The sequence below is a fragment of the Neolamprologus multifasciatus genome, chromosome 6, assembly GCF_963576455.1.
Source record: "Neolamprologus multifasciatus chromosome 6, fNeoMul1.2, whole genome shotgun sequence".
In the NCBI taxonomy this organism is placed as follows: domain Eukaryota; kingdom Metazoa; phylum Chordata; class Actinopteri; order Cichliformes; family Cichlidae; genus Neolamprologus; species Neolamprologus multifasciatus.
In genome coordinates, this window is record NC_140444.1 from 33,156,482 (window position 1) to 33,177,311 (window position 20,830).

At 39.9% G+C, this 20,830-nt stretch overlaps 1 protein-coding gene across 1 annotated transcript in view; it reads left to right on the top strand.

The window, feature by feature from the left end:
• Positions 1 to 20,830, top strand: part of LOC146517444 (voltage-dependent T-type calcium channel subunit alpha-1I-like) — a 283,413-nt gene that overhangs the window by 58,037 nt on the left and 204,546 nt on the right. Inside the window, exon 2 of the mRNA XM_085162096.1 lies at positions 9,732 to 10,170. Within this exon, the coding sequence (XP_085018222.1) occupies positions 9,746 to 10,170 (425 nt within the window). The 5' untranslated portion in view covers positions 9,732 to 9,745. The remainder of the gene's footprint in view (positions 1 to 9,731; positions 10,171 to 20,830) is intronic.

A 20,830-nucleotide genomic window follows, 5' to 3' on the forward strand; every position in this document is an offset into this window, starting at 1 on the left:
GCTGTGACAGGTGAAGAGATTACTAATAAAGAGCAAGCCCGCCATTATCTAAGTTATTCACTGGGTTGTACACCATTAGTGTGTTATTGCTGTCTTCAGCTGTAATGTACTGGGAGAGAACATTAAGTGGACACCACCTAAACTGTGGTGTATGCCATCATGTGGTGGCACACACCAAGAGTTAGGGGACAGAATTGTGGGATTTCCAGATACTGAACTATGTATAGCATCGTACGGAGAATGAGCCAGAGTCACACATGAAGGTAATCGCGCAGGCAATCGCGCAGGCAATCGCGCAGGCAATCGCGTAGGCAATCGGCCAAATTTAAATGGGGCAAGGGTTTTGATTTTCATGGCATGGTTCCCTGACCTGGACAGCACAGTGGAAATGTATATACAGAGTAGTTGCTGTTGCCTCACAACAAGAAGGTACTGGGTTCAAATCCACCATCTGGCTGGAGCCTCTCTGTGTACAGTTTGCCTGTTCTATGTATCGGTTCTCTCTGGGTACTTTGAGTTCATCCCACACTCCAAAGACATGAGACTAGTGGGGTCAGGTTAACTGGTGAATATAAGCGAGCCATGATGTGAATGTCTTTCTGTGTTGACTAACAACATGTCCAAGACGCACCCCACCTCTTACCCTATGGATGCCTGGTGGGCTTTAGACCTCCTGCAACCCTAAAGAGACTGGATAGATGGTTCCTGACTTGTTAGACATACTGCATATCATATGTTTATGAACAAAAGCAACACAAAGATCCACCTATTTAATAGAACAGTGATAGAATAGTACTTTTCTCTTTAAAAAGGGATAGAGATTACATCAGATTTGAACAACATGCTGTTGCATAAGCTAACAACTTCAGATAATACTTAAAACAAAATTAGGCCTCGATAGTGTATTTCCTTTTTTTATTTCTTTTTCTGCTGAAGAAAAGCTTTTTGATGTAAAAAAGAGGTTGAGTTTACCAGGGGTTACCGGTAAACTCATACATGTATGGCAGAATTGTCTTGCCTGAACGAAGTGGAAACGCACCACATTACCTTAGTGTAACACATTATATTGTAAAAACATTTGTTATTCTACTTGTTCCATTACTTTTGCATTTCACTGCAACATGGCCAGAGATACACTGACACGTAATTACAATCTAACAATAAAAACCTTAGCGTACACACTGACACAAATCCCTAAACTAATGAAGACAGCAGCAAGTTCTTTCTTTTATTGTTTTACTGTGAACACTAAGCTGACAGCAAAGTTAAAACCCAGCCCACAGAGCACAGAAAAATGTTGTGACCACAGCAAATCTGCTGCAAAACAGGTAGAGATGGAGGCTACAAGCCTGACTGCTCATCATTGCTTCTGTTACCTGATGGAAATCAAACTGCTCCTGCTTAGCTTTACATTTCCTTAAAGAATTTTGTTCAGTTGTGCAAAATTACACCGGTTTGTTTGGGATGATGTAATATGATGATAATTAATCAGCAGCCATTTAATCAGCCAAACTCACACACTCATTCATGGAACTGTAGATTGCTTTGGCCCTCATATAATGTGAAATGTTGATATGTTTGTGAATTATGAAGACACTAAACAAATTAAATAAGTCCTTGCATTGGCAACAAGCTGTGAGTTTGTGAGTACATTTGTGTGTGTGCTTGTGTACGGAGGAAGCATTACACATCATACCCTTTGTGCATTAGCCTGATTGGTGCACAAAGTTCAATATATCAAAAGTATGTGAAGGAAATGCAGTTTCTTTATCTGTCATTCTTTGTGTGTGTGCAGTACTGTACACACACATCATTTCCTTATATTTTGCCAGCAAAATGGAAAATAGGTGCTGTGATTTATTAAAGCATGTGCAAACATTAATGGGAATACAGCACAGAAGGCAAAAATAGTTGGTGCAATTCACATGAGCTTCAAAGTCAACATTTGGTATAACCAATTTTATTCTTCATCACAGCCTGCACTTGAGGCCAGTCTGGGGAGCCCAGTCCATGACTGATAGTGTTACAGTGTGTAATTTTCCATCCAGGTATGCTTTTAGTGCAATGCCACTGTCATGCTGAGAAATGAAACTGTTAATCAGATGCAAAACCTGACCCTATTTTTCTACATTAATCATTCCATTTATTTTGAGAAGATCCTGAACATTGTTGACTGAAATGTAGCCCTAAACTATGACAGAGTCTCTACTGCAATTTGCAGGTGTCTAGACACATGATGAGCATCTCACCAGACCTCATCTGTACGTATTGACCACATATGGATCCAAAACATTTCAAATTTAGGTTCATCGCTCCATAAGACCTGTTGTCACTGATTTTCAACCCTGTTCTTGTATAATTTGACGTGCCTCAGTCGTTTCTACCCGTTCCCCTTTCTTTAAAATGGCTTCTTGACAGCCACCCTTCCACTGAGACTACTTCTGATGAGGCTGTGGTGATCAAGAGATGGATCAACTGAAGGGCCAGATGCATCTGCAAAATTATACTGCAGCATCCTGTGTCCGGTTTTTGCAGTAAAATATTTTGCATTTTCTAAAGCAGCGGTCCCCAACCCCCGGGCCTCGGACCGGTACCGGTCCGTGAGTCGTTTGGTACCGGGCCGCATGAGTTGAGGCTCAGGTGTGAAATGTATAGTTTTCAGGGTTTTTATCGGTTTTCAGCGTTATTTTGTTATCGTTTTTATCGTTTACTCGGTTTTTCTTGGTCTTTTCACGTGTGTTATGAATAAATTTTCTTTTTTTCGGTACCGATACTAGTTTTATTTTGTTGTATTTATCTGCGACACCTTAAAGGTCGGTCCATGAAAATATTGTCGGGCATAAACCCGTCCGTGGCGCAAAAAAGGTTGGGGACCGCTGTTCTAAAGGACATGCTGTTCAGGTACTGTTCATCAGCTATAGATGTCACATTTCATATATTCAACTAAAGAAACAGGAACAATGCTACTCCTACTTGGACGCATGGATGGCATGAATTTCATTATCCTAGTCACCTCATTTTGATGTATCGCATTCACAAACTTGGAGGTCCATCCCACAATACCCTCATCAGCAACTGAAGGTTAAAAAAGCAGCCAATGTCCAAAGAAAAACTAGGAAAACTATTGTTTAAGACCACCTTAAAATCCTACAATAATTTCTTCTTACAAGAAAAAGGCGTAAGGTGTGGCTCAAGATGTTTGCTGAATTTTATGTGCATGTGCATTTGCAGCTGCCACCTTCAACTATTAGGGAAGGTCATGACCTAAAGTGTTCACCAGAGGTGGGAAGTAACAACGTTCAAATACTTTGTACCAATTAAGCAGAATGTTTCAGATATCTGTAGGCTCCTTTACTTGAGTATTTATTTTTCTGACAACTTTTTACTTTTACTCCCTACATTTTAAAACAAATATCTGTACTTTGTGGCCTTTACATTTTCAAAACAGGCTCGTTACGTTTTGTTTCAGCGGGATCATTTATAGCGCTTTTATTCGGTGGTTAAGGTGGGCCGGAAGGAGTGCAGGTGTCTGTAGTTTGTGTTCGCGTGCTCCAGCATCTAGCTAGCGCTACAGAAGAGGAGGCAGCATGAAGAGTGTGGCAGGTCATTTCAAATTCAGCGTTTCTATCAGCTCAACAAACATCAGCAAACACACAAACTATTTGTGTGCAGTTTGTCGCACAGTGTGTTGCTAGCTAAAGGTCCAGCTGCTGTAAAGAAGGAGAGCTAACTTCACTCAGAGAAACATTTAGAAAGACAGGAGAGGAAGAGGAGAGGCTAGGTTTAAAGGTAAGGACTACTCAGTGACCTTTGATAATCTGCAGATTGAAATTTTACTTGTAATGTCATAATATTAATCACATATTGAATTTCTATATGGTGTGTTTTGATAAAATTATGTGTTTTAGTTTTGTGAAATGTCCTTACATCAAACTAAGCTATAATAACTTTGTGCTATTGAAATGTGTCATGAAAAGTCTGTGCAGTTTTCTGCAGGATAAACAGGTTAGCGTGCAGTACTGTGGTGAATTCGCAGTAAATCACTGTACTGGACTACTGCACAGTGGCTGTGGTGCTTATGGTCAGATTTAGGTTACATCAAGTGTAGCATAGAGGAATTTGCATTTAAGCCGATGATGCTTAGATTCATTAACTGAATTGCAACTTTATATCAGCTGTATACTGAGTAACATAAAGTATAAACAGTGTAGAGTCAGTGTAGTGGATGGACATCAGCTAAGATAGCTTGTCAAAATGCTGACATCTTGTTGAATTTAGTTGTGTAAATCCACAAAGAGCAGCAGGTTAGCTGACCACATGTACACTAAAAAAGCCTACTGGAGCTCACATTAGAAATTACTGTGAGTTGTGATTGTTTTCCCTATGCTGAGCAACTACAGATCTTACAGTTATCCCACCTGACCCTTAGCTTGACATCAGTCTATGATATATGACCTTCCTGCTAACATTTGATCTGCGTTCAGTACGTCCAACCCGGTGTTAATCACACATAGATGCCACTTACACCACTAAGACCATACAGGAAATGGCTGTGGATGATTGCTGATTTTCAGCTGAGAAACAAACTAACACATATAAAGCATGTAATTAGCTCAGTGCTGCATAATCTAACAGTTTTCCAGGGGGAGAAACTGACTGACATGCAAGAGTCATGGTTTGGGACAAAAGAAAACATGCAATTGCTGTGTCAGTAATGTGACAAAGCTTCAAGGTAGACCTAATTGTTTCCCTTTTCTTTGCTTAGTTATTACATTTTTTAATGGCCTTCCACTCGCTGAACGGTGCATAATAAGGTCTAATTTGTTGCCTGCTCATTCAAAACAAAAAGGTAAACAATGTTGAACAGTCACAGCCTGTTGTCTCAGGGAAATGTGGGCTATTATTCAGCATCGTGATTCGGTAACACAAATCATTAGTTTGGTGTCAGCTATGCTCACGGACCTTGATCTTCTTCAGAATGAGTTTTCAGGTCACCGTTATAGGGTCTTCTCTTCTTCCATTTCATTTAAATAAATAGTTTTATGCACAGAGTTTGACTTTTGGAAATCTCTTGATATTTGCTTTGAATTAACCAACAGTATTCAAGGAAGGTGAAAATCATATTTTAAGATAATTAGAGGTACAACCTTCCTCCTCTTAACCCTCTCAGGCTCAAATTAAACGTTTTGTTGCTAATGCACAACCAAGTCCTGCAGTGGTACTTCTGAGTAAAAAAAACTCATAAAACATGTATGTGGGGAAATCAGGTTGTTAGTTTTTAACTGTTGTAAATCGGCACACCTGCCTTGAGAGGGTTAACTTCCTTCTTAAGTGGATTCAATGACATTTGGACTTTGTATGGTATATATTCAGGCTGAAATCATTATTTTAAAGCCTCTAGTTATATTATCTCTGACACATTAATGAGAGCCGTGCCCTGTCATACTTTGTCTTCAGTAAACTTCACCTCAGGGTTATTAATTGTGCGGCTTTTATCTGCAATATCTGACTGACCATTAAGAGTGTGGTGAGCTCTGGGTTCACGACTGCATAAAGTATTACTTTTTGTTCCCAGAGATAGCAATCTAGTTAACTCAAGCACGTAGATATGTGACATCGCTTGATGAAACATGAACCCTCCTTCACACCAAGTTTCTTCATACTGGAGCATTTCCAGAATGCATGAACTGCTCTTTTTCAGAATGTAAATCATTCTAATGAAATACTATCGAGCCTGAAAGATGCTTGAAATGATTTTGAAATCGCAGTGTATTACTGTCTTAATGGATATGACCAATAATGTTGCTGAAACGGGGAGACTTCACAGGACGGTCATTAAAGTGAAGGTGGCCACTTAAAAGTATCTTGATTGTGACTCACTCGATCTTGGTCGTGTGTGATATGTAATTACAGGTGCAGTCTAGATAATATCACTTTCATGTGCAAAAAAAAGTCATTTACTTTAGGGGAGCAGGTTTAAAAATGCAAGAAAATGATAAGCCGCCAAATGAGAAAATCGTGGAGAGCATTAGTACTGCGGAGGATACAAATGCTGAGAGCAGGCTGACGTGTCAACAAAAAAAAAAAAGCAGAAACTTGGGGACACAATCACAGAATAAACAACCTAACTGCTGTAAAGGACATGTCACACCAGCTGCAAACACAGCAGTAAAGTCAAATCAGCGGGTTGCTGCAGACAGTAAACAGCAGCCAGCCAATCCCAGCGGTCATAACGATCCTTAATGTGTCACTGACTCATGCACGTTGCATTTTAAAAGTACTGTTATTTGGATGGGACTGCACAGATATGCTTTCTTAGCGCACAAGGTTTTTATGGCTACAACCCCACGTTTTTTCCTGCATCTTGTCAGTGTTCCTGACAAAGGTCAAGAGTCTAAACAGCTAAGAGTAATAAATATTACATCTGGGGCCCTGCTGTCAAAACCAAACAAAAAGATTCAAAAAACATTTGCCATCTACGTTCCCCATCATCAGCAATAATGGGTAAGCGTCATCGTGTTTAATGGGTCTTCTAGTAAAACAACCGTCCTGATATTGATGCGCATGAATTTCACTGTTTGAACAATTACTGTCACATTATTGCAGAGCAGTGGAGAAGGTTCAGAAGGTGATAGGAACTGTATAAGGTCATGCAAGCGAACCTTTAGTGGAAATTACAGCAGATGAAGATGAGTATCTGGGCCCGTGGAATCCACACAGCATTTCATTCACTTTACACAGCATAGTAAACTATAGTGAACCACAGCTCAGTGTTGTCAAGAACTTGCAGAACATCAGAAATGGGTGATCCGCTCAGAAGCCATTCATCTTGCCCCTTTCCTAGTTGTTTCCATACCGACATCAAATACACAACATTCAACTTTTAAGACCATTCGGCTTCTCTATTGCAGTTCTGCTGTCCGACTCTTTCTTTAACATAGTATGCAAAATCACAACGATAATGTGAAGATAAGATTGTATCTTAATTATCAGCGATACTCTTACATGAACCTCCTACTGTTTGCATTTTATTCTTATCTACATATTTATTTTTCTTTGCACTCTGTGTTAAGTTTTTTTCTCCTTCTTGTTGCTTTCATCTTTTCCCTTCCTTGCACTGAACCTTTGACACTGTTGCAACATCCTAATTGCCACCGAGGTTCAAAACAGTTTTATTTCTTGCCACTGACACGATGATTACTCTGCCAGACTGAGATTTAAGACGCTGCCAACTGCTTTGCCGGTCTTTGCTCTGATACGGCAACAGTCCTTTGCTTTACTTTCTTCTCTCTGTTGTGAAGATGTAAAGCTTTGCCAGAGTTGACACTGCCCTTCCTTGGCAACTGACAGCTCGATTGCATATAGCACTCACTGTAATAAGAAAAAGCAGGTTAGCCGTCTTCTGTGTGAGCTTTCTTCCCTTCTCTTTTTGCTTTTCTCTTCTCTTTGTAGTCATAAAAACAGCCTGAAAATCAGCCTTTAACTGAGATCAACACAGTGCAAAACCTCAGAAACTCTGGTATATGGAGATAAACTGATGGCGTGAGTAGATTTTGCTGAAATCTGTGCGCTCCACTCGCTCATTGGAAATCTATGGGCAGGTGCCACTTAGTCATATCAGAACTTCTGTTCTCTGTGTTTTCACTCCGGCTGCACAATATTGATTCCTCTCAACACTAAGCCTCTGACTAAACCACTGAAATCTTGCTCCTTTGTTCCTCCCTCCTCCCCTCTGCTGACTCACTCAAAATGCACCTTCTCTGTCCGTCTCTTGCTTCTACCTGTGATCACAGTGTGATCTGAAAAACAAAAAGAAATCATGGCATCTGCGTGTCATGGTCAAGTGTCTTTAAGTTTTAAGAAAACTTGCTGATGTAACAATATCGTCACACCGGTGTGGTGTTTAAATACCCGTCAGAAAAATCCTCACAAAGTATTAGTGCAGCCAGCTTCCTATTTCCACCGTTCCGCTGTTACATCTTGGGAATGACTGACTGCTTGTTAATATTGTTGGGGGATATTCATGAGATACACAAAACACTACACAAAATACTGTTTCGTATAAAGAAAAGGGAAAGTTATCAATGTGCAATAGTGGTGAAAAAATAAAACAAAATTGACAAAACTCAATAAAAAGAATGGATAAAAACATCCAGCAGAGATGTTTGAAGCAGTGTCAACATAGTCTGGCTCCTTTTCGTTAGCTGGCTCAAAAAACCTGAAAGCTAAAGCCTCAGTCAGCGATAATGCATACTACAGCACTTATCAGCTTTCCTTTTTAAGCAGCCTTTTCTTCTTTTCCTCTTCGGAGTCAAAAGCGAGCTTTAGAAGCTCTGTTTAACTGTTCTTCTGCTCACAATGGGCTGATCAAGTGCACCCGGCTCCAGTTAAGAGGAACACATTAACACGCTAACAGCGTCAGCTGGTAGACATTCTTATGGATGTTGCTGTAAATAATGGTACAAGGCTTAGAAAACACGGATGAGTCTCTCTCTCTCACACACACACACACACACCTTTAATCCGGCGGAAGAGAAAATCTATATGTGCACCACAGTTTCAAGGTCTGTACCCAAGATTAGTGTCACTTATCTGAAATATGGTCACAATCTCCACCATCTACTCCTGAGTAATGGAGTTCAATAATGGGCTACAAAGGCATTTTCGCAGCACATTATCATGCCACTGTGAAATTGACCCGCACACGGATATGTAAATGGGATCAACGGTATTCGGAATTTGGCTGCATTACAGCACAATAACAGTAATGTACAGACCTCGCTCCCGGTGGGGTTATATCTACCACAACACAGTTGACTCTGTGGAAGAACATGTATTTTAAGGCAGTTTAAGGTGACTTTTTGTTTTAAATGTTTCTTATTTTTTTGAAAACAGCTGTCTTACTCCGTAGCACATTTCAGACGAGGTGCTAAGATTTTACTTATTTATTTTATTTTACTTTGATGCCAAACTACAAATGAAAAGAGGGCATTTCAAAAATCACACCACATATTCTTAAAAATCAAAGTCAAAATCAAAGTCAAACATATGATGAGGGGGCCAGAACCAGCCCATCAAAGGGTTCGGTGTGGCCCACTTGTAGGCTTTGGGAAATGTTGAATAATCACAGAAGGAGGAGATAAATCTTAGACTCTTAACTACAGTATTATAACTTCAGTCTTCTTGCTGACAAAGACAGAGCTCGATAAGATAAACCGCAGCCTGCCAAATATTACAGAAAACACCCGTTTTTCTTTTTCATCATATCAGCTTGAAAATATGATTTGTTTAAATGTATTTATTTAATTTAATTATTTTGCAATAGTTGGTCCAACTCATGTAAGATCGAACTGGCCCACTATCTAAAATAAGTGAAGTATAGTCAAGTCTGTTATTGAAGTAATGACAACAACAGAAAACACAAGAGCATTTCAGAAGAAAAAAATTACACATTTTTTGTTTCAGGTCACCAAAGGTCACTAAACCCCAGATAGACCCGTCTCTATCTAAGAAAACTAACTGAGACTTTTCAGATTTGTCCTCACAGGCTACCGTCCTTGACAATTTGTGCTTAATTCCTACCAACACGCTTTAGTTTCTCCAATCTCTTACTATAATTTTACAACCTTCAACCATGGCAAACTATTCATTTTCTCTGTTGGCTGCTTGTTTCTAACCCCCTGAGTGATTTATGAAATTAAATTTCTCCTGTTCTCTTTCTCTCATTTAAGACTGTAAGGTGGCCATGACGAGCGAGGAGGAGGAGGGCCCCGGCGTTGCAAAATCGACAACAGCAACACCATCTGCACCGACCAGCTCCAGAGTGACGACCGCCATAGCCCGGGCCGACAGCGATGATGCTGTCGCCACCTCGTCTCCCCGCAGGCCCTCCCCACACCGCTGCCCATATCCCAAGAAAAAGGAGGAGAAGGAGGAGACCATAGAAGAGGCAGGGATTATTCAAGAGGAGAGGATCGAGAAGGAAGAAGAGGAGGAAGTGGTTGAGCGTAACGGGGATAAAGAAGATGACGAGGATGACGACGATGATGATGGCAGCAGTGACACCAGTTTGTTAGTGGTGCCCTACCCTGAGCTGGTACCTGTGGTCTTCTTCTGCCTTAAGCAGACAACCTTTCCCCGCAGCTGGTGCATCCGCATGGTCTCCAGCCCATATCCTTTTACTTACCTGCTGTGAATCACGATACTGTGGATTATTTCCACTGTGTGTTGCCTTTTCATAACTTAATCCATCATCCGTTATACTTCCATCTCTCAGAGTTTAAACGCAGGCTTTTGGCTATTTCAACCCATCTGATTAGTTCAAAACATCCCCTGTTCCGAGCTGAATTTCTGCCTCCCGTGTGAGGCGAGAGCTGAGAGCAAAGTTCGATGCTTTTTGATGCATTTGTAGAAGGATTCAGATGGAAAATAGTCCAGTAACATTTTCTGTTTTCTCTATTTCACCATGGTTCATTGCCAGAAGAAAATGCCCTGAAAATACAGGAAATATCAACTCAAAAAAGGAATAAAGACAATAAATATGTTTTTACCTTTATTCAGCAGCAACAGGCCACCTGCTCCATGCTTGCATTGGTCTAATTTATGACATACTTTAAATCTTTGATCCAGGTCAGGCATCTTTGTATTTTGTATATTGTTGGAGTATCTCATCACTCTAAAATAATAGCTCTTCTGCTGTATACCAAATGTCAGCTGTGCTACATTACAGCAGAACCAGTGCAATATGCTAGCAGCCCCCGGGTTCATGAGAGGCTGCTTATCGAGTTTATTAAGAGCAACACTAGCGGCCTGATGATGTGTGACGTTCAAACAAACTTCCCAGAGTTTAGATATCTTTAGAAACACCTCTGAGTCTAAGATGTGATAATGCAGGGAAACGAGGATATGACTGACTGGGTGGAAGTTAGTGAAGTGAAGACAGGAGGGGAAAACATGGGGAAATGGCAGAGATGGAATAACAAATGAAATGCGGGAGGCAGTGAGAAAGAGACAAAATGAAAGGAAATGCAGACTGATGGAAAAAACAAAGGCTGATGGTAAAAAGAAGTATGATGAAGAAGCAGAGAATATGGTAGCTGGAGTTTGGGTGTGTGTCTGTGCACTATTATTTATAGCTTCATTTCTACATTGTTTTATCAGTGGAAAGAAGAAGGGGTGGGGGGGGGGGGTGGGGGATCCTCCAGAGCAACGGAAAAGAGTAAAGCTGAAAGAGATGTCCTCACTTCCCATTAAGAAGACACCACATTAGTTTCTTGCTGGTTCTGAGATTAAAACTAAACATAGCAGGGTAGTTGCTTAATAGGCAGCCATTCACTCAGGTCTAAAAGAAACATCGTCCAAACAAAATGTCTTGAAAGAGAAGTCAGAGAGGAAAAAAAAGACTTCTTGTACGTCTTTGGTCTTTTCTTGCTCCGGCTTTCAGTGTCTCCATCTTACAGCTTTTCCAGTCTTATCTCCTGTGTTACTTTGTAAATTTCACAAGTGAACTGAGGATAATTTTCTCCACTAGACTAAGCTGTCACTTCATACAGAGACAGACGGCCAGTACTAGAAGAAAAAGGTGATTACGCATAAAATATATGTGAGAAACTGTAGAATCAGATCTCAGCACAAGGCTGTTTTCTAGACTCCTCTGACAAACACAATAACAACAAACTAACGAACGGCCCTGTGAAAAAGCCGTTTTTTAATATTTCTTAACTTTTGACTGTCGTCCATGACTTCAGACAGAAGTTCAGTTTTCACGCTGCATTAATGACTATATTCCAATGAGGCTAACAGTAAAACTCAAAGATCAGTGACATCTTCAGGAAACACGGTGTTTAATAAACAATTTAAAAAACTGTACTGTGAGACCTTTTACACAGGAATGCACAGCTTCTAATTCTTTTGCTAAAGCTGTAGTTAAGGAATGCTGATTAAACGTGTGTTTTGAATGAAGTAAACATCATTGAGCTTCAGCTACTTCAGAAAATTAATTAGGATAAAATAAACTGTCAGATCTTTAGCATTTAAATTATATGCTGCAAAATAAAAGAGACAATATTATTTAACAAAACAGGACAAAACCATTCACTAGTTCTTTGATTTGGTTTTTAACTTGATGTTTGTTGTGCACGTGTCGTGTTGCTCCCCTGAAATGAACATGGTGCATGAAAATCATAAAAAAAAATCACCTCTCGTCCCAGTGGGCAGTCTTTTTCCTTCAAGCTCAGGTCCTCTACCAGAGCCCTGGGAGCTTGAGGGTCCTGTGCTGTAGCTTAACTAGGACTTTTCCCAGGACTGCACTCTTCTGGACAGAGATCTCAGATGTTGTTCCTGGGATCTGCTGTAGCCACTCACCTGGCTTGGGAGTCACTGCACCGTGCTTCACCCTCCACATCCTCTCGAGCTCTTCTCTGAGCCCTTGGTATTTCTCCAGCTTCTCGTGTTCCTTCTTGTTGTTGTTGTTGTTGTCATTCGGTATCGCTACATCGATCACTACGGCCGTCTTCTTCTGTTTGTCCACTACCACTGTGTCTGGTTGGTTAGCCACCACCATTTTGTCCGTCTATATGTGGAAGTCCCACAAGATCTTAACTCAGTCATTCGTCTCCCATTTTGACCTCAGGACTTCCAGGCCACATTCTGCACAGATGTTTCTGTATACTATGCCGTCCACCTGGTTCCATGTATGCCCTGCCTGCTAGCACCTTACACCCTGCTGTTATGTGCTGGATTGTCCCAGGGGCATCTTTACACAGCCTGCACCTGGTATAATAGACCCTAGCCTCTATGGATCTTGTACTTTGAGCTTGTTCCTGTGCTGCCATCAGAGTCAGTTCCTCTCGCAGTCAGTGATCCTTCCATCGCACTTGGGACTTGGTACCCAATCTCAGGTGGGGGTGATGAGATCTCCCCCCTGACCTGTCATCCTGGCTCCCCCTTGCCGTAGCACTTGTGTTGTACCTCGTCAACCTCTAGCCATGAAAGCAGTTCCTTCTTCTGAACGTTGGGACACTAAGCTGCCACCAATCAGGATGCTGGGTATCGAAGATCCCATAGGTCCCTCATCCTATTCATGTAACCCCTTCTGCTGGGGTTACTTGTGTAGTAGCATTCGGACAGCGCCCTGTTTTCGTCTCTTGCTGACCGATGCTGTCTTGTTCCAGTAGCTCACTTCTCATCAGGGTGTCCTGGTTCCTCAACACCTGATGCAGATCTTGTTAATCCGGGCGATGAATTAACATTCTTGTTAATCGTTTTCAAAATTCCAGTTATTTCTTTTTTGTTTTGTTTATTAATTCGTTTAGTTTTCAATAACTGCAGTGGCATGTTGTTAATTTCAATTTAATTAAAACACAAATTAACATTTAAGCACAAAACGCTGTTTTCAATATTACATAGTATGACTTACTAGATGTCTTACATTTAGATGTGCAGCCTGCTTTTGTTTTATTTTTGAGCTCCTTTCTCTGTTGACTTTCTGAGCACTATGAGTTGAGAAGGGGAGGATAAGTCCGTGTAACTCTGCTGAAATGGGTGAGACCTGAAAAGTTAATTCTGCAGTCGAGCAAACTGCAATGACCTGTGAGGATAATCTAAGACCTCTGCAACATAATCGAGAAGAGCTACTTGAAAGAAGAGTTCAAGCTGAATAGCTAGGAGCAGGAAAGAATGGAAGTGAAGTGTGGTTTGAAAAGAGGTCTGAAGAGAAAGAAATCAGCCCAGAGCCAGGAGGAAAGAAGGAATTTGTGTTATGGGGGCTTAAGGAGTTCTGTGCCGACTGCTGGCTCAGCTCCCCTTCGTTCTAATTCCCTCTCTGTCTCAATCACTCTTCTTCACCCTTTCCCTTCTAGACATTTAGTCATTTGTAGTTTTCATTGTCAAATCATATTGCTGAGGTAGAGGGGGCCTGTCAGTGCAGCATAGTGGGATAGTTAGAAGTCAACATTAAAGAGGAATGCCTCGGGCAATAAGCTGTAATAGACAGATCAAAATTTTGTCGCTCTACACTTATTCCAAATTGCTGTTGGACATGCTTTTTTCCCGCTTACCTCTTGTCTTTCATTTGCACATCACTTTTTTTTTTTTTTTACTGTAGCTAGCAGGCTTTTGTGTTACTTTTGTGTGTCATTTTAGTATGACTGCCGGGGTCTTTTTCTCTGTCTGTGGTAATGCAAACCCGAAATATCCATTTGCCCTTGTGAGGAAAGAAAGATAAGAGGGTAAAAGAGCCTGACAGCATTTTTCTTAAAGAGCAGTTGTACAGAAAGTGAATATTGCTGAATAAAAATGAAATTAGTGTTATTAGTATTTCAATGAGGACAGACAAAAACAACACAAAACCAAACATCATTAGCTAAATTAGCACTGGTCCAACAAAAAGTGAAATAACAGACAAAACAGCTTTTATGCAAACAGGATTTATTGATTATTGTGCTAAACAATGCATCCATTTTGCATTCTTGTAACCAATAAACTGCCAATTTGGTTAAAAGATTTGATGCAGTTTTTGTTATTCATGAAGAAAACTGCATTATACATTCATACTTTAAAGAATATAAATATCCAACAACATTTCTGTTGTGTTTTTTATGCCCATGACATTTTAAGTTCACACACGTTTAAACCAGTGATGTAAGTGTGCTCTACTCTGGCATAAGATACTTGTCTGTGTCATAATACGCTATGTGGCAGTCAGGTTAGGACCCAATATGCAGGACTCCGGAGACAATAGGTCAACTCAAAAACAGCTTTAGTGCTGGAACTCATGGAGCAAAAACAGAATAAAAAACTCCAAACCCAATAACTCATAATAATAATAAGATAATAATAATAATAATAATAATAAGAACTCAGACAGTTCGAAAACTAGATTAGATTAGATTAGATGAAACTTTATTAATCCCTCGGGTGGGTTCCTCCGGGAAATTCAGTTTCCAGCAGCAAAGCACCGAAAGAAGTTGCATATTACAGATACATTAATGGGAATGAGAGTAAGGATATAAGCATAAATACACCATATATACACATATACACATATATAGATACAGAATATACAATATGGATAAATAGGATTGCTCATTTGAGGGAGTATATTGCACAGTGATTATTGCACAGTCGAATATAAGAAAAAAAAGACAAAACAAAAAACAAAAACAAATATTGCACAGTGTAGAAAAGCACCTACAGCTCAGTTGTTCCCACCCTCCCTTGTCCCCCTGTTTCTCCTCCCTCTCCCCTCCAGTGAGGAGTTAAACAGTTTGATGGCGTGTGGGACAAAGGAGTTTTTAAGTCTGTTGGTTTTCGACTTTGGGAGAAGCAGCCTGTCGCTGAATAGGCTCCTCTGATTGTTTACGACCGTGTGCAGAGGACACGACAAAAACAAAGAACAGCACGGAGACATAATGACCTAAGGAGAACTCTGGAAACTAAAGACTAGTGAAAACACTAACTCAGACTTTACCAAGAAACTAGAACTGATGACTCAGGTCTGAACCTATAAAAATAGAGGTAGAGAAACAGTCAAATCTTCAGATGCATTTACACAGAAGTAAACTTCTGATAGAGGCCCACTTTGCTAAGTCAGCTCATAAAATTAAGATGTTGCACAATGTAGCTACAGCAACTTTCCTTGATAATGGAGTAATCAAAGAAAATCACTAAAATAATGCTATTCAGTGGCCTAAAAACATTTTGTTTGGATATTTTTGAACTGAAGGGACTCTTTTTAATGTGGAAACTGCTAGTTTTGCTGCTCTTGCTGCTCTCAGCTTGGCTTCAATTCTCTTGTTTTACATCAGCTAATAATGGGTATAAACAAACACGGGTTTGTTCTATGCTGAAAGTATGTCAGAACTAATAGACAGGTAATCCTGATTTCTTTAAAGACAATACATGTCAAGACTAAATTAAGTTAATATACATAAAGTCACACAAATTCCACTTAGATAAAGACAGTGTAGAATTTTCGACTTGGTTGTGGGTTATCTGCACTGTTACCAAACCGCTGAGCACTGAGGGGGATTATTTGATTCATTAATAAAACATTGGAATCTGCTCACTGGATGATCTGACTGAAGGAAGAGAAGTAATAATGAAACTGTTGTAAGAGGAAAAAAGACCCAACTGACTCTTTCAGACACATTTTTATGCAGTTATCCACTTGGTTACAACAAAGTCATGCTTTGACTGATTTTTAAAGATATTACTACCCAAAGCTATTCAGCCCTGCTGTATTATGCTGGAAGTGGTGGTTGGAATGAAAACTCATTTTTACAGAACCAAAGAACGAGGACAAAATACTTCAGCTGGAACTAAGTTTTCTTGTTCCACACTGTATAACATATTCAAAGTGAGGTGCTGCCAGCAGTCTTACTATCCTGTGAAATTGCTATTTGTTGCTAAATTGTACATTTTTCCATGCCGAATAGACTGCAGAGTTTCATAAGAAATGAAACATGTCACGCTCCGTGGTGTCTCTTTCCTACTTTTTACAACAAAGCTGTATCCATCGGGGAGCACTGCCATTGTATTCACATCTGTGTGATTCCACTGATGCTGGGCTCAAAGTGGGAATACAGCTGAGTGGAGAGCAGTGAATGTTTGTGTTAACCGGCTCTCAGGCAGAGAACTATCAGGTTTATTCACACAGAGAGGGAATAATCAGAGCAGCATCAGAAGAGCGAATGACTGAGATAATTTCAAAGAGTTGGATAATGTTACCTACATGTAAGTTCATGTTGCAGAACTGGAAAAGAGGAAGGACATGAGGGCATTTGAGAAAGGCAGAGAGAAGAGCAAAGCAGGCTGCATGAAGAGAAACAGAGCGTGCGGACTCAATATATATTCTGCTCCAAACCAACTCTGAAAGGAGGGGACGGTCAGATTAATAGTTTCCAATTCGTTTTCAATCTCCTCTGGACCAACACATGTGGCCCTCTTTGCCACTGGCATCACTGCAGATGCGCACACGCTTTTACACAATTCATAGAAGTTACAGATTTATACACACACACACAGACACGCACACAACAATACTGAGTATGCACGAGGAGGGGAAAATATGGCCTCTGTTTGACATCTTGCTTGCCTGTTTGACTGGTCTGACCTACATACATTGGCTCCTAGTGATTTTCAATGATCACGTGATAAGGCATATGTAGCTGCAGTGATAGGCACTAAAATTATAGAAGTTTTAAGTATAGCATGCATACATTAAGATAACTACATTTTAATTAATAAGCAGGGCTGTATCAGCTTGTGTAGTGGATATTCTCTCACGCCGGCTTTGTCCTGTGCCCTCTGTGTATACATGAGTTTCAGCTAAATCTAATGCAAATTGACAGTTCTGGGATAGCTGTGAATTATCCTTTGGGTGATTGAATAATTACTGGAATAATGCAGCTAAACTGGACTATTTTGTACAAGATTGTCTGCTCAACTAAATCTGTGTACTGTAATTGCCAAGTTAATTCCCTGGCAGTGGCTGCAGGTGTGGCTTTTAATGATGATTTAATGGTATATTTTTGCTGAATAATGCTTGGTAGAGTATTTTGCCAACCTATGTGCTCCCTCCAGCAAAATCCACTGATAAAACATATATTTTGGTTTAAGTGATAACTGTATAAAATAGACATGGACCGATCCGATATTACGGATTGGTCCGATACTGACCTAAATTACTGGATCGGATATTGGAGAGAAATAAAAAATGTAATCAATCCGTTAAATATCAAAAAAGCACCTCACAAAACTTGCGACACGCCGTAACTCGCCTCATAACCGTAGCACGTCGGAGCAGTATGCGTCACATGATAGAGCAGCTGTGGCGTGCAAGACCTGTCGGTGGTCTGGTTCAGCATTTGGAGCTTCGCTACCAACCTGGCATTTCATCTACGACAAAGTTATCCCCGAGAGAAGTAAAGCAAGTGTGTAAGTCCATCTCTGAATGTTTGTAAAGCATTCCCGCGTTAAGCTTAACAACCGATATATGGAGTGACTGCCTCTCTCCCTCCCTCTCCTGCTGCTACTTCAATCATGAAACTGATCAATGATCAGCTGATCGGCTTTTCTGTCGTGAGTCCGTCTCTCTTGTTTGTTTTTGGCCCACTTCGCGCCAGAAAGAGGAATTCAGCGGCTGAACAACAGCAGCACGTTTAAGATTGATAATCTGCTGTTAGAATTTATTTAATATTACTTTCTACACCAGGATCCTTTTCTACGTAGCTGACGGCTGTAACTGTGCAGGGGCGGATCTAGCAAAGTTTAGCCAGGGGGGCCGATAGGGCATGAACGTGGAAAAGGGGGCACAAAGACATACTTTTCTTTCTTATTCTCATTTAAAATGTCTAGCTTTTAATAAATAATTATCTGAATCTTACACCCAAAGTTTTAATCTGATAAAAAATGTATAGAAGTCCATTACTGTATATAGTAACTATTAAGTCTAATATACCCTAGTAAGCTATAGTACTTTTTCCATCTGTGCAGTCTGCAGTTCTGTTGAAGAAAGATGTTGAATCTATTTAATTATTCTTGAAAAATAATTTATTTTTGTGCATTTTTTTCCACACTGCATCAAATTAAAGTTGATTACGTCGATTAAGCATCATGAGGTGGAGGGTGGGGGGTGGTTCCCTATTGGTTTTTTTTGCTGGAAGTTTGAAACCCTATTAGTTAGGTTGCTTAATATTTCTGCTAAGTACTCTTTAAAATACCAGAATAGGGAGGATGGAGTAGGTTTTAAGTTTATTAGATTGATCAGTATTGCTGAACTATGAAATATTTTGGGCGCAGTGTATTTTTTACACACAGGTATGACAGAATGGCTTTAGTGTTTGTTTATTTAAACTTGAGTATGAACTTATACAAAAAGCAGCAAGATATTAAAAAACAGTTTTATTGATTAAAAAACACACTATATCGGATTCATATCGGTATCGGCAGATATCCAAATTTATGATATCGGTGTCGGTATCGGACATAAAAAAGTGGTATCGTGCCATCTCTAGTATAAAACACTGACTCCACAGGCTCACAGTTTATCATTCTTTATAAAGGAGTTAGCTATACACTGTTCCATTGGACAGGACTGTAGTGTTTTACTGTATGTAACACTTTTTGTTTTATGTAGACCTCCAAAGCCTTTTGAGAATTTATTAAATAATTCGTACATTTCTTTAATTTAATGAGATTTTCTTAGCAAACTGGACGAGGCCTGGCATGGCAACATGAGATGAGTTTTGCTTTGCACCTCTTGGTATAAAACTGCATATCATCCACATACTTTGCTTTTGACTTTGGGCGGTTTGCTGAGATAAGAGCCTACTTCATTATTTAGTTAGTTAATACACTGAGTTTTTAAGGAAGGCACATGCTTCTCTGGGCTTCTCCACTTAAGTCTTCACTGAGCTAATACAGGTCTAGCAATGGCATTGCTTTGTTTCTTTCTTTTGACATTTCCAGTGTTTGTGAAGCAGTTATATTAACCAATCAGGTTGTGTGATGCTTGGAAGTCAGCCACCTTATTATTATTTTCAGTCTTCATTCATAGTAAACAGCCACTAAGAGTTAATAGCCAACATAGTGTCAAGGTTGATGTTTGAGGTTTTGGAAATTGTATACTTTTACTCATGTCTATTTCATAACCTCAGCCGCACAATTAACCTGCTCTTGCATTTCATTTACATTAGGTCCAATCCCCAGCCAGTAACCTGGAGATGGTAGTAACATTAGTAGTGTTATATTTTCTTGAAACACTCGGGAATTACATGCCTCACATGGAAATTAAACTTATGCTGAGGAAACGACAGTTTTGCCCAAAACTACAAACATATTTATTATTGATTGACCTGCATGCACACGTTATTAGTCAGGGAAGATTTTAACTATCATTCAGCCATGAGCTCTTTTTTTCTAAACTGTGGGAGTTTCTTTTTTTAATATCTTGTATTAACACTGAAGCCTGGCTGAGTCATTGAGAATGCTGTTTACCAATGCTAACCTTTAAGAGAGAAGGAACAAGGCCATTCTGTACTCCTAACAGAGCAGCCTTGTAAGGATCACATCAATATTTGCAAGTATCTAACATTAAGGTTGTGGATAGACCTCTTCAAGGCAATTTTAATTATAGAGCCTGCAAATTCACCAAAATTCTCAAGCCTTTTAACCACTATACCAATGGGATGGCCATCAACATAAAGGATTTTGTTTTTTGCAGGAGCCAGCAAAATATAATCCAATATAAAAGCCTGTATCAGTGAGCATTAGAGCTCCATTAAGAGGAATTATATAACCAGTCCTGTTCCAAAACATTTCAGCTAACAGCACAACAGCATCACGTTTTCCTTTCCGCAGAGTTGATTAAGTCCAGTTGGTGGTAATGACAGTTTCATCAGAAAGAAGAGGGAATCATTTTTGTCTCAGAAGTTTACTTTCAAGATAGATGAGTGGGGACTCCTCGTTTGGGTTTGAGCTATTTAACAGCTTTTTTTTATATAGTGTGAAATTTTGAATTTTGTTCTTCTTTTGTTCAACTTTTCTAATGTATTTTGTGTTAGCGTTTACTTTAGTTATATGGCCTTAAAATGTTTTTAAAGTCAGCCATATTAAGCTGGATCAATTGTGCCTAAGTAAGACCAAATAATAATGGATTGCATTTATATAGCGCTTTTCTAGGCACCCAAAGCACTTTACAATGCCACTATTCATTCACTCTCACATTCACACACTGGTGGAGGCAGCTACAGTTGTAGCCACAGCTGCCCTGGGGCAGACAGAGGCGAGGCTGCCATATTGTGCCATCGGCCCCTCTGGCCAGCACCAG